Source organism: Halyomorpha halys, unplaced genomic scaffold, assembly GCF_000696795.3.
Source record: "Halyomorpha halys isolate HHAL.00 unplaced genomic scaffold, Hhal_1.1 Scaffold1464.1, whole genome shotgun sequence".
Classification (NCBI taxonomy): Eukaryota; Metazoa; Arthropoda; class Insecta; order Hemiptera; family Pentatomidae; genus Halyomorpha; species Halyomorpha halys.
Window position 1 is genome coordinate 309,416 of NW_027111616.1, and position 20,379 is coordinate 329,794.

The window sequence follows — 20,379 nt, forward strand, 5'->3', positions numbered from 1 at the left end:
ACAGGGGTAAGAGTAACATTATTAAATGAAACTGTAGGGCATCAGTAGGTTTACGACGAAGGGTAAAGGTGATTTGATGGGATTTGTTGGAATTTATCTTAATCCTCCAATTACGACCCCAATCTTCGAGGGCTGTGATGATATGGGATTGGAGAATTTGGGATACAATTAATGGGTTATTATTAACAGCGAGCACACATGTGTCATCGGCATACGTACGTGGTGAGGATAGTGTTAGGATTGGTTGGAATGTCAGCTGTATAGACGGCGTAGAGGATGGGACCAAGGATACAACCTTGAGGACAAATTAAATAATAATACCAATTTTTTACAACACTCCTTTGCTGAGTTTTCTTTCCTTTCTTAAGGAAGATCGGTTGCTACTACCTCCTATACTCCAAAAGGCCATAAAGAGATACTGCATATAAGACAATAGCTTTTATTAAATCAAAAGATTCCATTGTGATCTTTATTCAAGTAAGCAATTATGCCAACACTATAATATAGTTATCTCATATGCGCCTAATTAAAGTATTAACAACAATAATTACAAATTAATATGAGACGATAGTTTGACAGAAGTGTATAGAGTTGGCGTCTCGGCAGTTAGGCAGTTAACCTGGAGCAAGGTTAGCCATTAATGGTCTTGCAGCTCTTAAGTAGTTATTCAGTAACAAGCATATTGTAGAAGTGTCAGAAATATTTTCTCACATCTCTTATTATCAGCCTAAGGAAGACTAAGGGAACAACCTTAGTTGTTTAGTATACATAAATAAGATTTGTAATTCTGTTAATTAAAATATATCAATTATCATTGGTATTAGAAAAACTTAGTTAAGGGCTATTTAGGAGGTTTTGGAGCATCCAATTTTAAATTTTGCCTCTTGTTTTTAGTTTTCAATCTTAGTATTGATTAATACTTACAATATAAAGAATAACTGCAGTGAGTGGCGGCATTACAGCACAGTAAAGAGCAGTGTGCCTCCAGTTGCCCACAATGACATCTATCGCGTAGACACAGACAGAGCCCAGGGTGAGGAAGCAGTAGGCGATACAGGCCAGGAGGCCTCTGTACTGTGGCAGGGTAACTTCTCCGATGTAAGTGGCGATAGGAGCTTGCATGAAACCGATTCCTGAAATCAAACAATTGTTTATATTTTACATTAACATCCGATTAGTTAACTATGAACAGAATACTGGGGGCTAGAGTTTGTGAGGGGAGTATCCTAAGAAATTGGGTGTGTGAGTTATATTTTCAACATTGTCTGAAGACAGGAGGAGCTGGAAAAGTTTTTCCTTTCTAATTATTTTGGTTTGAGTGCTTTTTGTCATTATTTTGGAATGGTAATAATAATGAAGGCTTAAAAAACTCGAGGGTTCGACGGCGATACACCCGATTGCTGTCTACATATATCTGTCCAGATATGATCATTCAAACCCAAATCTACCAGATCAGTCTTGACGAAATCCTCCCACCTACGCTTCAGTCTACCTCTCGGATGTTTATTCGTTGGTTCAGTGAAAATAAACATTTTAGGGATCCATCCGTTACTAAGCCTTACAACCTTACACACCCATCTTAGTTGTTGCAATGCTGTAACCTGAATTATATTTACTGGGGACAGTCCCTTTAATTCGTAGAACGTTTGTGGACGAGTGAGTTTTTTTTTATCCCCCTCTCTTCCCATTTCTGGCATACGGGGTGCGGAGCAGTGGGGTAGTGCGCGCTGGGATTGCGCATGCCACTGCTCCTAATGATCTTCATCCGTTCGGTAGGCTCTTCTGGTGCGCATCTGTCTGGGTGCCTCCTGCAGTTACCAGGCTGATCCAGCCCTCCTGGTCTCAGTCTGGGTCAGCTTCATCTTCTTCTGGTGGCTCGCCGATGTTGGGCGGTCAAGTCCTTCCCATTGTGAAATGTGTTGGGCCCACCACCTCCTTCCATCCGTAAATGAACTCCCTGAAGAAGGGATAATTCTCTTCTTCCACCAACCAGGGAAAGTCCGACTCGGCGAGGGCGACAATCCCGGTCTTTCTCAACAGCCTGGCTCGGTGTCCTTCCATGGCGGAGCATTCCACTATTATGTGTTCTGCTGTTTCAGGAACTCCGCACGTGGGGCACCGGGGGTCGATGTTCTTTCCAAAGCTCTGCAGCTTTCCCCGAAACCCCCCGTGTCCTGTTAGGATCTGTGAGACCCAATAGTCTGGGATGACCCTTTTAGCCTTCAGTCTGGAAGGGACGGTAGGGAAGATTTTTTTCAAAGTAGCGCCCTTCTGGCTTGCTACCCACCGTCCATTCCACTTCTGTATTGAGCCCTCCCGCAGTATTTTCTTCCACAAGTTTGGAGTCTCGCCGATCCTCTCTCGGAGCTCATCCGGTAGCGCTTCTAGTCCCTGCCTCTTTACTTCATATTTAAGGACATCCTACCTGAGGATGAGGTCCAGGGGCATCGCTGCGGCCAGCACCTGCACCGCCTCATGTGACACCGTTCTGTATGTCTTCGTGACACTCAGTAGAGCTAATCTCTGTATGGTGGCCAGTCTTCTCTTCTGTGTCTGCGTGAGGTTTCGGCTCCAGGCCGGGGATGCGTACCTCATAATACTCAAGATCACACCTTTATATATGGTCATCGTTGCAGGGTACCTGAGGCCCCAAAATGCACCCCCTATTCTACTTAATCCATTAAGTGACAGTGTCACCCTGTCCTTTAGATACACTAGGTGAGAAGTGGCATCGAATCTTCTTCACACCAAGATATGTCACCTCCTCACCCGTGAGTGTATATATATGTCTCTTCTTGGATATCCAGGGTGATGTGGACGAATGAGTTGAGGCGTCAGTCTCAGCAAACTCATAAATGCAGCGCAGCCGGTTCGAATCCGGACATGGGGAGGGGAAGGGTTCGACTTTTATTTCGTGGAGGTCCCACAGAATGAAAACATGGTCCTCTCTCACCCCTCTCTCGTATGTCAGAAATGGTCAGGCAGGGGTTAGTAAAAAAATATTTCCTTGGTTCGGAGTCCTGTAGCCTTCTAAGTTTCTGGTAAACTCATTCTTTTTCGGTCCTAATTTATTACACAATACATTATTTTAAAAAACCTTGAATCGCTGTTCGTCACTTAGAATAAGAGGCCACATTTCACATCCGTAAAGAATAGTAGGAAGGAATGGTATAGTAAATTCTGATTTTAAAGTTCCTGGACAGAAATGGCAAGCAAAGCAATTTCGAAATTGAAAAAAAAAAAAGAAGCATTTCCCAACTTTAATTTCTCTTTTATTTCCTCATCTATTTTGTCTTTCTTCAAGTTACTGTTGACCTTGAATACTTGAACCTCTGTGCCTGTTTAAATATATTTCCTCCTATATCTATATCGTCGAATTTGTTGCCGTTTTTTCTGCTAACCATATATTTTGTCTTATCTGATGAAAGACACCGTTATCTTCTAACTTGTTCTGTAATATTTAAATCAAAAGAAGGGAAATCAAAGAGTTTTTTAGATTTTACATTAATACCAGACTAGTAAACTGCGGTCTGAATAATGTGGACATAAATTTGTGAGGGGGTATCCTCAGAAATTGAGTGTATGAGTTATATTTTCAACACTGTATGGAAATGGGAGGTGTTGAAAAGGTTTTTAGTTTTTGTATTGCTTTGATTCCGCAGGTTTTAGTCGTTATTTTGGAAGAAAAGACGTTAAAAATATGTTTATCTATGGTGAAAATGTAGTGGCAGTTTATAAAGTAAGTTCTGACACACCTGAGTGTTTTCTTAAGTTCACAAAAATCCAGGCTCTAAATTCATAGTTCAGTGGTCCACGCGGTATGACACTCAGCGAAATAAATACGTTCAACTACGATCATTACATATAGGATGACCTATCTTGTTCGAACCATTGAGGTTTATATAACATTATGAATATATCGGTGTATATTTCATTTACCATATCCTTCCTTAAACTTTTGTTTAGATATCTTTTATATCAATGGTGTGTAAGATAATTAAGCATAAAATAAGTTATACTTACCAATACCCATGATCGAAGCTGCTATGTAAAGTTCCCAGACAGTCTCGGCGAAGAAAGGCAGTACCCAACCTATGAAGAGAGGGATTTGAAGATAGAACATGGACCTCTTCCTGCCTAGGCCGGACATCGGCACCGAGCTTATAGAGCCCACGGGCTGCCAGATGAAAACAAGGCTAGCTGCAAAGTTCACAGGCGAAAAAGTTACAAATCGTCACCATCTTTTCTCTTATTACTACAAAACAACTGCTGGCCTTACCAAATCCATCCAACGCTCTACCCATAAATCTTTAATTAAGCAATATCTGAATATTAACAAAAAAATGAAATGTACTTTGAGCTTACAAAAACAATGATGTTTCAAGTGGTTAGCAAACTACACTTTCTATAACTGTTGAAATGGAATTTCTCAAGAAATCACCTTCGTTTATCAGAATAGACGATTGTTTTGTAAGCCTGCAAGGACAATTCAAACCAACGTAATAGCTCGATCGACATAATAATGTAAATGAAGGATTGCGATCCACAGGGCGCAAGTCATTTTGATGCTCAGGATTCGAACACTTCGTCCTAAAAACATCTACTTCTATAGTTCAAATCTGATTAAGACGTCAAAGTAAAAATTCTATAAACTTTATTTTTCTCTAACACTACAGTGAACACAGCTAACTGATGAAAGTTGATATGGTTGGACATAAGACTTATAGTTCTCACTGGTTCGTCTTCTGGTGTAGCTGCTGTTTAATTTGATGAGCCTTGGTGATCCAATTTCTATTTTAGGGGTTTGTTCCAATTTAGGAGGCCAGTGCTTAAGATATTTTGACAGATTCATTACTCTAGTTGGTTCATAATCAGCGAAGTTTACATAAATACTGTTGAGAGGGGAACAATCCTTACCTTGGAATATGTCTGTACATCGATTGCTGTTGTAGTTTTGGGGGAAACCTAAAGCTATCGGCATCTCTGAGAAACATGTCAAACCTGGAATTGTTACTGGTGCTTAGTGACAGGACCATTGATGTTTAAGGGTAATAAAAATAAAAATAAAAATTTGAGGGGGAGGAAATACAATTTAGATTCAAAAACAGACTTCGATTGTGGATATGTAACTTAATGTGCATAGTGAGAAATACCTCGGAAAAGAGTGTACCACTTAGCTAGGCCAATACTGGATTTCACATCTCATTAAAGCAAAATATATTTCATACTTTAATATTAAAAATGGTTAGCTTACCTGCTCTTGATGTTGGAACGGTTCGAAAAACGAAATTAGTTAAAGAACTTGGTGGTCGCTATGCTAACTCAGTGATATCATACAAGAATATTTCATCAATTAGGAACAAAGGGAATTAAGGAACATTGACTTTGCTTCTCTTTCATTCATGATTAATAGAAATCAAACCTCATCTTTGTCTAACTTACTCCATCACACAACTTTGAAATATAATTTTATTAACAAATCCGTTTTAATTTTGCATAATACCGATTTTTGTACCCTTTTCGAAGTCTACAACTCTCCGACAGGAGGGCATTAGCAGAACTATAACATCATAAAAATAATTATAAAAAATATGGGGGCTTCAAGCCCCAAAGTTTCATAATACTTACAATCTAAGAGAGGGAAAGAAGAAAAAACAATCAAGCTATACCCAAACAAAAAATAAATAATGAATACTATATTACATATTATTTATGTATAATAAAAAAACAAGCAGTTAAATTTCAATAAAAAAAAATGAATTAACTAAACCATTTGAGTAATTAAAAGAAAAACAACTAACTTGATTAAAAAATTATCATTCCCCCTTTTCTAAGTGCCTTACATATTAATAAAGAGATACAGCCATAAACACGCAAGCACATGCGTTTACCTCAACCGAGAAGGGTTAGATTCATTAAAACTTTCCCTAATTTTAATCATTGCCCAAAACATTTTCTCTCAAGTGTTACTGCAATCATGTTAACAGCTCTTTCAAGAGGAAATCCTCAGTAGGGCTTCCCGGACAGAGAGATAGATGCGCTGTGAGTAGAGGTAGGTGTACTCAAATTAGAGATGGGTGTATTCATTATTTTCCACTACCATATCATAAACACTGTCTTCTTCAACCAGGTAGCACAGGATGAAAAATTTTCCTTCGCTTACTTGGAAGAAATTATTCTTTTGCATGGTTAAGTGGCAATACTCTCTTCCCGAGAAAGAATATTCACAAAGTGGAGATCACCTTCCGGTGCAATCAATAGTAATTGGTCACCTGCTTACAGATGAAGTACAAATATCAAGGTTTCTAGGTGTTAGATTTCAACGACTTAGACTCTTGATGACTCTTCTTCCAAAAAATTCGGCCCTATAACTACTTCCTACAAATCGCACAAAAGAATGATATTTTCTAGAGATTACTATCGTTGACCAGGGGATCCAGAAAGGTAAATAGTGTGTAAAATACCATTAAAACCAAGGAGGTGGGACCACGTGATCAAAAGGAGTTCGAGGAAGCTCTCCAGTACCTTGAAAACAATAACGTGGATCTGTATCAACAAAAGAGATTTGAATCGACCATGAAGATGGAATATAAGTGGGGCTGTTTACATGTAGTAGATTTTTTCTCTTGGGCTATTTTTGACATACGGGGTTAGAGGATGTCCTATAGGTAATCAACCTATTCATTCCGTAGAATCGCTATGAAATAAAAGTCAAAACACCTAGACCGGTATGGAAAGGACGCCACTGCATAATAGAGGTTGCTGAGTTAGTGCCTACTCAAGTAGTGAGTACAATCCTACTGAGTACAATCTCTACAACGGGCTCCAAAGGTGCCTAAATGATTATGTCGAGAATGCTATGTAATAATATTGTACCATATGCTGAGTAAATATAAGTCTATTTCAGAAGGGTCCAAATATTTAATAATGACATTTAAATAGCCACAAATAATATTTTATTGAAGTAACAAGAGCTTATGAAAACGATAACAGAGAGGAATTCTACAATGCTCTGGAGGAGGTGGATATGCCCAATGCTGTGAAAATGCTCATGGGAGTAACAAAATATCTCGTGCAAATATACCAAGATCTTCCCAGAAGAGTTCGAAACGAATTTAGGTGTAAGGTAGAAGGATATACAGACATGTTTTTTATTTAACTTGGCGGAAGAAATGTCTATCAAAGAATTCTACATTCAGGTTGGTAAAACTATCTCCGACATTATTGTTGGATCAGAGAATATCTTATGAGCGGTCTTACCAATTTTGGGAGGGCTTTCGGATTGATAGCAAATGAATCCAAAACTAAATTCATTCGGGATGGTAGTGGAGGAGACCTGGCTGAATATTTTGAGGCTGGAGATTACATGTTTCAACAAGGAAAGAGTTTCGAATACCCTGGATTTGAAGTGAACTCCTGGAATGATCTCAATAAGGAAATAATTAAAAGAATTTTGTCAGAAAATCGTTTTGGCCTCTCAGCACACGAAAAGCATATTTCCTTACACGACTATACGAGACCCTAATGCGTCCATTATTTATATATGGACCAGAGACTCAAAGAAGAAAATTTATCATCTTTTCACAAAGAAATGATTTATTTACTTTTCATGAGTCATGGCTAATCGAGGATTGGGAATTTTCTTGAACCTATTCCATCAGTCCAGAGGATTCATTCAGTATGATTTAACGTTATTTGAACCTAGCCTACGATAACTCAATGAAACACCGTTTGTACCAGTTCTTCAGCGAATCGCCCATCTCTAGTTTAAACCAAATTTATTTTCAAATAATAGTTTACAATCACATTCCAAACCATACTGGAACTTTCGCGTGCCGATGACGTGCCTGTCATCAAACACTTTCATAATTCATAAATAGTTTTTACCTTTAAGCGATCTAAAAGTTCCAAGTTTCATTTTTTCATATATTGTTTGCACTTAAACTTTTTTAATATAGTGCACCCTTCTCTACCTGCGAGCTTGCAATCTAGGGCTTAGGCCACTGAGGATTTCCTCTCACCCAGATGGTCATCCAGTTAAATCTTACTAAATGTAGAACTAACTATTTACTTGTTAGGAGAACAATATTTTTAAAGAAATAAAATAAAATGTTTTGATTAATAATGGAGGATATGCCCACCTGCTCGTTCTAGAGTCTCGGGCTAATGCAGCATTTAAACAATATTGCAAATGTTTATTTGGAGTACAATTTATTAAATATAATTTTACCCCTCGAGCTTATCTTCTAGCGCATGATTGTTCTGGAACATTGAATTACTGTAATCATTTATGTATAAGTCAATTTAACTTAGCATATCTACAGCATTATAGTAGGGGTTGGCTCGGTTATTATAAAAGTAAACACTACTTTCATGTATGCATGTTGAGTATTAATAATAAACATGCATACTCATTAACATGCACACTCATCAACATGCATACTCATCAACATACATACTCATCAACATGCATACTCATCAACATACATACTCATCAACATGCATAATCATCAACATACATACTCATCACAAACTGACACTGGCACAGCTGACACAGTTCAGAACGAAACAAGGTCTCATATTTTTATCAATGTATATACCATTCACACTTGTTAAGACCGCTCATTTGTCTTATTTTTTTTGTAAATTAATTCGTTTAATTAGATTTAATATAAAACATATTTTAAAAGTTTAATATTGTAAATCTTTTATCGCTCTTACTCAGCCTCCACTGGCTCATTGATGACGTGGTGAGAGGGCTGAACTGGGATCACGAAGAATCCTGCTCTACCCATCAAGCGTGGGGGATAGAGTGGTCCAGAGTGTACATATTGTACATAATAGTGTTGATGTGATTACAGCTTCTTTTATTAATTTATTTTTCTAATTGTTATACTAGTTCAGAATTTTACTTTCTTTTTTTTATCCTAGTTGGATTAAGTTCATTTTATTTATCACTAGCTGACCAGGCAATACTTCGCTATTGCTATATTCGAGGATGTAAATAGGTTTAATGAACACGATTGATTATTATTAATGTATATTTGTCGTTTATTGTTGCTTAAAGGCGTAAAACCCTCTGGTCATCAACGCCTAGAGCATCCTATTATGACGAAGTTATCCACACAATAATAAAAAATATAATAATAAATAATAAATTGACAAAAAAATAAATAAATAAAAATTAAAATCGAAGAGGAGTTATAATTTTGAAAGAAGGCGATGTGCTTTTAAAAATTTAAACACTGGTGTAACTTTAGCTTCCTCATCTGCGAGAGCTCCCGATAAATTTGGGGTCAGTCCTATCCTGTTTAAATGCTATAAATTTGCAATCATAATTATTTTTAAAAATATATTAATAGCTTCAACATTACTCAACCAATTTACACCATATTTTGGAGTAGTTTAAGTAAAGATAATAATAACTAACCATTAAGATTTAGTGACATATATAGTTTTGAAACAAAATCTCTCACTGTTCTTCAATATTATTACTATACCAAACAACTGAACCAAAGAGTGGTAAAATATTTTTTAGCAATAAAAAAAAGTCCACTAATCCATTTTATTATATTAATATCTCAATTTTCTTCAAAATATTTTATCTTAGCGAATTCGGGGATTTCATTATCTCTAAACCTTCCCTTGGCGAAATGGGACATTTTGAAAAAAAAATAAAACAAAGATTCGACAGCTCTCTTTTATATATATAATGAGTGATAGGGAAGGGAATATGTGATTAGATGGTAGCCATGGTTACGTATTTGATAACTACTAACTTTGCCGGATCATCGTTAATACTGGTCCGATTTTGGTGATTTTTTTTTCTTCTTTGGGGCAATTTTATTTTTCATGTATATACTACCTAAAATATAAATAGTTTTTAAAGAAGAACTCTTCCTGTGCCTCGTAATTTTCAAAATATTGAAAAAAATCAGACGGAGTTACTGTACAAAGTGAGGTAAAAGATTTTTTAGGAGTGAAACAAAGTTGATATTCGTTTTCAGCACCTCGAGAAACCCTAAACACGAATTTCCGTGAAAATCGGAAATCGACCTTAGATTTCTTTTTAAAAATCTAAAAAAATGGAAATAACTTCAATACTGCTCGACTGATGTACACCAAACTTGGAATTTTTTTAGGGCTCCAAAAACTGCACCAAAAGGCACAAAGTGGGTCTAATTAAACAAATTAGAACCGGAGATATAAAATCAAACGTGAGAATTTTTTCCCCTCATTTTAAACTCACATTTTCCCCTCAAAAAAACATCAAATTTAACTTTTGTTGATTTCTACTATAAGAGCAGACATTCAGCTTTCCAACGGTTCTATGAACGTGACAATCGGATAAAAGGGAGTGGAGTTATTAACGATTATGTGAAAAATAGTCGACGGAGGAAAAAAAAATGCACGAATGGAATCGAAGTGAAAAATGAATGATTTTTAATTTCTTCCAAAAATAGTATTTAGTACTTTGGGACAACCCTGAAAACTAATATGGTTTTCTTTTTTCTAAAAAAAATTTACAGAACTACTTTACTCCGAGCCTTAATTCTGGTCATAAATTTTTTTCTACTCAAAAATCTCATGATTTCATCATCTTTAAACCTTCCCACGGCGAAATGGAACATATAGCAAAAAGCTCCAGGTAAATCGGTCCAATAATAACCAAGTCTATCCAGGACATAGATTCAACAGCTCTCTTTTATATATAGAGAGATTTTTTTCATTAATTTATTTTTTTGGTGTGGATGTGATCATTTATCACTATTACTCATTGCCCAACGTTGTAGTTAACTGTAATATTTATTAATAAAAAATATCTATTTCTAAAAAAAAAAAAATATATTGTAAATCTGGATTTAATCGAAGAATAAGAATGATTTTAGTTGTTTAAAGTCAAGAGCATTTATTTTTTAGCTTCTCTCTTGTTTTTGTTTTACCTTTCCTTCCATTTTTGGCTCACTATTTCTGCGTGCGTTTGTTTCCTTTCTTTTGTCCACGGAACCCCCTTTTCGAAATTCTCTTATCCACAAGACCTTGATTTCCTTCCGTCTTTTTCTATATCTTTCGCCGTTCAGACAGTCCTGGTCTATTATTTCTAGTCTTTCCGTTTCTTCTTTTATCTGCCTGATGTATCCTCCTGAGCTTTTGTATCCTAGGATTTTTTTGAATATTTTCTTGTTTAGTCTTTCCGTGGTCATTCTTATAGTTTGTGGAATATCAGTCTCCTTATCCTTAAAATGATCCAAGAGCATTTGATTGATTGAGTTCGTCTTTTTTTTTTACTTTTTACTTTTTTGACTGTTGGTTGTTCAGTGCATGGTAACACGTCAGTAACTGTTGTTCCATAAGTGAACAAATCACCCTTCGTTACAATTTTAAAGTAATTGAATTTTTTTCACTTTAAACATTACCTAGGCCGGGATTTCTAAGAACAACAGCCTAGTTACTCAACAACATCGCCGGAAGGTTTTTGACAAGATCTGCAACTAATAAAAAAAGGTGTTTCCAACTATGTTTTACTATGTGAGCAGATATATTGAACATTTTATTTTTATTTACCGAAAGGAATGTTGTAATAGTAAGGATAATTAAAAATATGAATTAATTTTAAGTCATTATAATTTTTTTTCTTTCCTTTTCTTGTTTCTAACTTCTTCATTGTTTTTAGGTTATCATTATAATTTTACATTATTTTTAGGTTTTATTGCCAGCAACGTGCAGCAAAACAAGATGTGACTGTTCATCCGGACTGCAACCGCATCCCAGCCATCTCTAAACTCGTTCATTGTTAAAGCAACAGCTTAATCACTGCATCTTGTTAACTTATCAAAGAAGTAGGAAGCATTACGGTATTGCTTTATATTGAATCGGTTAGTTCTCTCTCCAAGGATTGTCAATGTTTTTATCATTTTTTTTTGTTAATAACGGCTTTGATGCGAATTAATGGATACTTTCTAGTTTTTTTGTGAACTATAAATGCTTTTTCAGTTAGAAAAATATTAAAAGTGAAAAAAGATATTATTCTCACTATATGAAGTATTTGTAAACTCTTGTCATTAATTATAAAACGGAATTAAAAATTGATTGTTACGTTTGAAATGTTAATTAATTTTACAGCCATAAACATTTTCAATATGAATCTTCGCTAATAGAAATTTCAATTTAAATTTTACTGCTGATCATTATTGGGAAATAGTTAACAACTATAAAAACGTATTTACAGTTTTGTAAGAGAGAACTCAATTTTTTATTTTCTTTATCATCATTTATTTATACCTTTATTATTTATATAATTTTCAATGAATATTGATAAATTAGTGTCATTGTTTTATTCTCCATTTCGTCCTTAATGCACTGTTTTTTAATTATGTAAATTTTTTTTTTTTGTTCATTTTTTCCCTTGTAAAATCGTGAAATTCGCTCGGTTTAGATAGAAACAAAATATATGCCATTATAACGAGATCCTGACAAGAAAGTGGAATATTTTTAGTTCAACTCCGTACTTCAGGTAGTTGAAGAAATAAAAAAAAATGTGTACAAAAATAATACATTATTTATGAATTTTCGCAAGAATGATTAATATTTCTCCATTGCTTACAAATGAAGTTTAATATTTATGTGGCAGTGAAAATAATAGTGGTACTTGGGTTACGTAATCTACTCCCGGTCTCTATCCAATATTTGACCGATAATCGATAGTTTCAGCTATGATTCGATTAGATATATTACATAACAAACACTTTATCAGTCATTGATATCTGAAAACGATAACTACATAGCATCTACTCGTTACAAATCTTACTATTAATCTTTCAAACCATCTTGGAAACACTATCATACACCACACTAGAGCCAGACCCCGGAATGTTTGAGAGAATAGAAAACCTGAGGCAGATATCAGTTTGAATTGCGCATGTTGTTAAATTGCAAAATTATTCTAAGTGAATCACCAACTATGTTGGTTTGGGATATACCAGGAAGGATCAATTGTTTGTTTTTTTCCCCAAAGACAAAGAATTTACAAATCTTTTTATTATTAAGGAATAAAAGTATGTCAATACTTATTGTATGATTCGTAGAGTTTATTCTGTATGATTATGCAATTTAAAAAACTTTTTGTTGATTTTATAAAAAATAAAGAATTAATACTACTCCAAGATGGAGAAGTCATGAACTATAAGCTGAAGAGCGCTATAGTATGTATTTGTATAAATTAACCAAGGAAATGGACTTTCGGAGAAGAGTGGCGAGAAAAATCTAGACATAAAAAAATAAAAACTGAACAAGAAAGAATAAAGGTTATGTTGATTTGGAAAGGTTAAAAAGATGTTGGCGAAAAGACTACCAACGAAAACTATGGTGTGAAAAGTGCAAAGAAGAAGGAAAAAAAATATCTAAATGGAAAGATGGGGTAGAAGAAAGTTTGTCATAACATGGCATCTAGAAAGAACAAAATTTATAATTGAGAGAAATGGAAAAAGAAAATTAAATTTAAAAAAATAGGTCAAGGAAAACTACATTAATGGAAAATCTATTTAAAAATAAAATAATAATGTAACAGGAATACGTTTATTTCACGTACACCTCAGTTTTATTTTAGAGTGATTTAGTTTACAAGATATTTAGGATCTAAAGTAGTTACAGATTTCGTAGAGTAGAGCTAGGAAGGGAAATGCAAAAGGAACAGCTTCTGTATTTTTTATTTTTTCAAATCTAGACGTAAACATTGCGATTCAAACTGATAAATTTTGTTAAGCCTAGGTTTCATAAGTATAATTGTGAGAGAGCGAAATATAGTGCGACTCACCAAACCAAGATGCTTCATCCTGATTGAGGGACAAACCAGTGCTGGAGTTGAGTATAGGCGGTATGGCAATGGTAGGGTAACTGATTCCCATCCCGATGTTCAGCATGATAAGGTACTTGGAGCATGCCGCCAGCAGCTGAAATGTATTGAGTCAAAACATGTTATTATGAATTATTTACAGGGGAGGCATAAATATTATTGAAATTAGATTATTACAAAAAATATTAATATTTTCTCAATAAAATTTATCACAATGACATCGTGTATATAAGTAATTGTCTGTGAAGTTCGAGTCCAAGAGAGTGGAGACCTCCAGATCTTGGGCTATTTCCCTACTTTTCTTGTAATGCTCGATATGCATTCCTTGCGTGGTGTTAAAATCTCTCGCTTAGGCAGTCGACCAGGGCCCTGTTTCGTAATGAAAGCTAATAGTATTAGTTCGTTGTACAAGTGTAGAAACTAGTGTTGTAATAATACTAATTCTTATATTTTTCATAATAGGGAGGACTATTATATTATATAACAGAAGTTAAAAAGTACTAAAGTACAAGTTACTATTGTACAAGTCAGTTTAATTGTATTAAGTTAAATCGACAAGACTAATAGTATTAGTTTGTACTTTATTATGAAACGGGGCCCTGGTTGGTGACAGTTCAGTGGGTGACTCTTACAGTGTCTCACGAGGAGATACAGGTTTCAATATTGACCAATATCAATACCAATTGACCTCCTCTTGTAGGATGACTTTTACCGTCACGTGATGAAGAGGATCTACCGGAGAACCTCAGGATGAGGATCGGTAAAGATCCAAGCAGATAACAGAGGATCTATCATGGGTTATAATGCAGGCATGTGTTGCTTCTCGTATTTCCTAGCAGTCAGGGTAAGGTGAGATATAAAAAATTCATAATAAAGGTGATATCTTTGAAACTACGAAATCACTGGTTTGTATTTAAGTTTGGTTTAAGCCTGTCAAGCCTTTTTTCTATTAACGATTAAAAATCAAATTAGTTTTTAATCCTCCTTTACTTCATTTCAAGGCTGTGGATGGCCAATTAATATTACTTAAAACGTGACAACGGGAAAAAGTTTCGTCGAAATAAATTCACCCGAATTCTCGAAGAAAGCAGCCAAAACGTGATCCATTTGGTTGGATCATATTCATTTATCGTTTTCATACAGGGATCCCGCTTCGACTGATTGAAATTTCATTTTTTAAATTTAGTCGACTTATTTTTTTTTCTTAAAAAACAAAATACTTCATTAAAAAGTCTTAATGTAGCAAAATATAGGGTGTGCTGAACTCCTTCGAATTGATGTACTATCCCTGCTTGGCAAGGTGTATAACCTCTGGTTTGTATCATGTCTTCTCATATATCTTCTGCTTTAATAATGCCTGCAATTAAGAAATACTGAACGATGAGTTTTCCAAAAGTCAACATATAAGATGCACTTTTAGAGAGTTGTCTGAAAATTATTAAGAGAGCATCTAAAGCATATAATTTAAATTTTCATATCGATTTGTATTTAACAGGGCAGCATTTAAATTTTTAAATAAACTCAATAAGTTTTTGGTGGTGAATTTTATTTTGTCAAAACATCTTATTCTACTTAGAAATGGTAGTATTGACTTTTGGTAGAAAATTCCTCAATTCATTGTTTAGATTTGATTGAGATACTCAAGACTTGCTGTTGGAGTTTCCCAATCGTGGGTGTACCCAAGGGGTGGGGAGAAGGGTACAGCTGCCCCCCTAGAAGTGAAAAAAATGATTAATTTAATGAAAATTAATTTTTTTTCTATCAAATACTAATTCTACTATTTAAAAGACTAATTGTAATAACTAATAAAACACTGCGAAAATCATATCATTTTCATAAAATTTTTGATTCATTCCTGTTTTCCGAGCTGAAATGTTACAACCTGATTAAATATCCCCCCCCCTTATTTTGATCCTAGGTACGCCCTTGTTGACAATAGTAGTTTTTTTTGTTTCTTTAAACAGTTTTTCTTCTCATAATTGAAATTTCTTATAACTTTTGTAAGAGTGTAGTGCGTGTGTAGTCCAATTCATCATATATTCGTAAACAATTTTATTACTTGTTTATATTAGAGAGATATTTATACAACTATTCATATAATTGTACTAATTGTTGCTCAAATTGTAACTGTAATTTACATGTATTATGTAGCATTGCAATTTTGTTTTCAATATACTGTTATAAATATAAATATATTAAGCTTTCCTTTCTTTTAGTTTTCAATTCGTCTATTAGTTCGAAGTTTTTCTAACTGTTCAGGATTCAAGTTTTCAATTCGCTGAAAGAATAAAATAAAATATTACACGGCGATCAATAAGGTTTTTTATAATATAGAGATATTTAACTGCTTACATTGTCATATATGATATAATGATTACAATAATATTTGTATCGATCATATAATCGATATAATCATAATATAGCTAATTACCTGGGCGCTGATGCTCTTTATTTTGAGGTGCGGGGAGTGGTGTGGGCTCGAACGGCCGACTTCTACGTCTTGCTTTGACATTTTTTATTAAAGCCTTATATCAGTAGTTTAAGTAGTTTATTATTCTGAAACAAACAATTAATACCCATTAATGAGGTGAAAATATCAATAACATTCTAATCATGATGAATTACTTTTAAAAATCATAACGAATCATAAATTATCCTACTTTATTGATAATAATATATTATAAAGATAATATTGTTACCAAAATGTTACAGCCTAGTCTGCATTTGTCAAATTTTATCTTAGTCAATAACATATAATTTTTTTTTTTAAATTATAGGGGAAATTATGCAACAATCAATTAATTCTTATCATAATGTGTTATATCACAATTTCAATTTATTGTAATTATTCAGTTTACAAAGTCTATTACACTCTATGACTTTATCAACAATACATTATTTAGCCGACCTCAGATCCGCCTCACTAAGACCCCCAGGAAGCGACGGTCCTTTATCACTTTTAAAATATTTGTTTCAACCGGGAAGAGGAGACTTTAAGATAGTTAAATCGAGCAATATTTAAAAATGGCCTGAAAAACTGCGTTTCTTATTCTCATTATAATTCCAATTTGATTATAGTGTATCTATATATTTTAGCATTAAAAATCTACCAAGTCTAACTATGTGTTATTTGTCTTACATACATTATGATCATTAATTAATTTTGAAAGGAATATGGTCCGGGTGCGGTCAAAAAAACTCAAATAGTAGAATTATACTATTTTAATGAGCCAACGTTTCGCCCCACGTTGCAGGGCTTCTTCAGGGCTATTTTGACGGCAGTCAAAACAAAAAAATCAAATTCCATTAATTAATTTTGCTTTTTTTTTTTTTTATGCATTTTTCTTTTTAATGTATTATTTTCTCTATGTAAAACATTTTCAAAATCAAAATTATGCTTATTTTTGGATACATGTTGCACCAATGCTGTTTTATTGCGTCTTTATCCTTATTTTTTGCTTCATTTCTATGCTGATATATTCTTTTTCCCAACAATTGTTTAGTTTCTCCTATGTACATTCCTAGACAACTCAAACATGGCATTTTATATACCAATCCTGATTGATTTTCGTTTCTGTTCTGTCTTTTATTCTGCTGCAGTATTTTTTTTTTTTTTATCTTATTAGGGGATCTATAACATAAGGATTATTCAGCCAGGTCATATCCTTCGAAGGATCTCTGCATATCTTCAGATAATCCTTTTATGTAATTGCATCCATAAAACTTCTTGCTGTCTAAGACTATTCGGATATTTTTGATTATAATTTATAAACAAATTTCGTTGTAAAGATACGGAGAAGTATTGTAATGTAAATTATTACATAAAAATAAATGATTAATTACCAATCGAAAGTCACTTTTTCTATTTTTTATAAAAAAACAAAAGGTGTTTATTGGAAAGATTTGTGATCACACCTTTGAAAACTTTAAGTATAATTTGATATTCCATTATGAGCTGAATATAGTTTTCTAACAATGATAGTATTTCCCAAATTAGGAACCCGAGCGACAGGAAGGAATACAAAATCAGAGGGCAAGGGCAGCCCGGGAAATGCAATGGTGATAAATGATAGGAGTAATTTATTTTGTTCGTCCTCTGAACGTTAACAGTCGAAAATTTCGACAGCTTTTAAGGCAATTCTGGGCAATCTAGAAAGCCGTGATAGGAAGTGTTCAGTTGGGCTTGTTGCTACAACCGCCTTCCGTCCAATCAGCAATTTTCGTAAAATGTTTTGTTTTCATTACCAAGGACGAAAATCATAGTAGCTCACATGTACACGTGCCATGTCTTTACGCCACTGTGGAATTTCCAATGAGCTTAAATTGGCTGTTCGCTTTCAGACTTTAGCATTGCATTTGAATAAGAAAATGAAGATGCTTTCTATGGATTATTTAATAAAGACATATTTATTTCATTTTACAATGTCTCGGTGTCTCAAGGTAATCTAATGCCTTACTATTGACTCTATTCATTTCTTAATTAAAACTTTGTTACTAATTCTAAAATTTTTAATTTTAAAAATTGATAAATAGTTTAAAAATAAAATTGTTAAAGTATTTAAATTTCAGCATTTGTAATAAAGGTTTTAGGTGATAAATAATAAAGGATTATATTGCCTAAAGATGGAAAAATCACCCTGAAACGTTGTTAGATAACATAAATTTTTTTATGAAATAATCCAAAGGAAGTATCTTCACCCTATCATCTAAATACAGAACAACTAAACTTTCATCAAACAATTAGGAACTTTATTTCCACTTACAATATAAAATATAAAGTTGTTGGAACATGAATAGTAAATGTTATGGAAAAATAAAAAAAATTAATAAATTTATCAAAAATTTTTAATCACCTGGCTGTATTTATTAGTAACTAGTTTCCAATCTACCTATATGTATACTTCCTTAAGTTATTATTATTTCTTTTATATTTATTTTATTTAAATAAAAAATATTGTTTTACGTATTTTCCCTGTATATTTAGTTTAATGTTCTGCCAGTTTTTACAATGTTTGTATATTGTTTTCATTTAGCATTGACGAAGACATGTAAAGTGTGGTGCTATATGGTAAAGAATAAATAGTTTTTTTTACTATTGTGGTACCTTAATTAACCGCCACTCGGACTATCTTCTTACAATCTACTTCGTATGGTCAACTATTTTCTTCCAATATTAATTAATTGATGTAATATGTCCTCCTTTTAGAAGATTTATCTCGATTATAAATGTTATGCAATCAAAAGAGGTATTATTATAACTGTAATACTTGACATTATGTATTATTTGTTGAATGTAATACGAAGAAATTCATCCGGTTATGTAATCAACAGAGAGGAGAGAGGGAAAGTGTCTAATTACACAAAACGAATTGTATAAATATATCGGCTATATGCTGCTAGTCTTAACTCCTCAAGGAGTAACAACATATAACATATAACAACAAATAACAACATATCAATAGATAAAAACTAATTCTAATGAGTATACAGCTCCGTTAAATCATGGAATCACTTTTCCCGACTTAAAGAAACATTTCATCAAAGTGTCAATGGAAATTTACAGCTTGGTTGCAGCTTCAATTGCAGCTTGGTTGTTATTATTTTTTCGTTTCCTTAATTGTTTTCTCCACGACGATGGGATAACAATTAGAGACTCATCGATAGCAATTAGGGACTCATGGATGCAATAACAATACACTAGCTATCTGCTACTTAGTAATCAGAGGAGGGGAACCTTCTAGCTTCAAATTTACGAAAGGCACAAGGTTATCGATATAAAAAGTAATCGATATTTAAAAATTTAAATTTAATTTGCATTAAGAGATTAAAACTCTGGATATTATTTTTTTTTTTAATTATTTATTTTATTACTATTGTATGTACATAAAAATACACCAAGTAAATGTGATGTTAGATTACAATGGTATAATACAGACGTGTAGAGAAATAACCCATTGGTAGCACTTTAATAATATTTCGACATTAGAAGGTCTGGAGACTATCTTCTTTTCAACAATCCTCTTTTCTTCTTATCTCTTTATATCTTCATTCCAAGCTCCTCGGAGGATTATCAGGAATAGAAGAGGAAGCCAGATTGGGAGGTTAGGGAGTTTATAATGGAGGGATTGATACCTGGTTCAGCCTAAAACGGTTACATATGAAAGACTAAGGTCTATACGGATGATTACATAGTGGCAAAGTAAGGGACATTGAGGATTTTCGAAGTATTTTGGATTGTAATGATTGGATAGGAGAGGAATTCGAAGGTTTAGTGGAGCCCCAAAGCTCAACTCCGTATGTCCACATAGACCTTATTATAGTTATGTATTCTTTTTAAACAATTTTGATCTCTTTTCTCTCAACTTTATTCTTTTTAACATCCGACGTTTCGACCTCTCAGGTCATTCTAAAGGATTCCTTATTCTGTCTGTATTCCTTTTCTTTCCTTAAAATTCATTAATGCCGGCTAATTGCCTTTGTCCCAATAATATCTTCTATTAAATTATTTCCTAAATTTAAAACATTTC

The 20,379-nt window shown here is 33.7% G+C and overlaps 1 protein-coding gene across 3 annotated transcripts in view; it reads right to left on the reverse strand.

Moving 5' to 3' along the window:
* LOC106689776 (facilitated trehalose transporter Tret1) overlaps positions 1–20,379 on the reverse strand; it is an 85,606-nt gene that overhangs the window by 11,188 nt on the left and 54,039 nt on the right. Inside the window, exons 2-5 of one of the 3 annotated variants that reach the window (XM_014434948.3) lie at positions 16,284–16,408; positions 13,814–13,949; positions 4,024–4,200; positions 925–1,133 (exon numbers count right to left, since the gene is read on the reverse strand). In XM_014434948.3, the coding sequence (XP_014290434.1) occupies positions 925–1,133; positions 4,024–4,200; positions 13,814–13,949; positions 16,284–16,364 (603 nt within the window). In that variant the 5' untranslated portion in view covers positions 16,365–16,408. Of the gene's footprint in view, positions 1–924; positions 1,134–4,023; positions 8,279–13,813; positions 13,950–16,283; positions 16,409–20,379 lie in introns of those variants that run through there. The other 2 variants (XM_067049707.1, XM_067049708.1) reach the window with 2 other exon arrangements.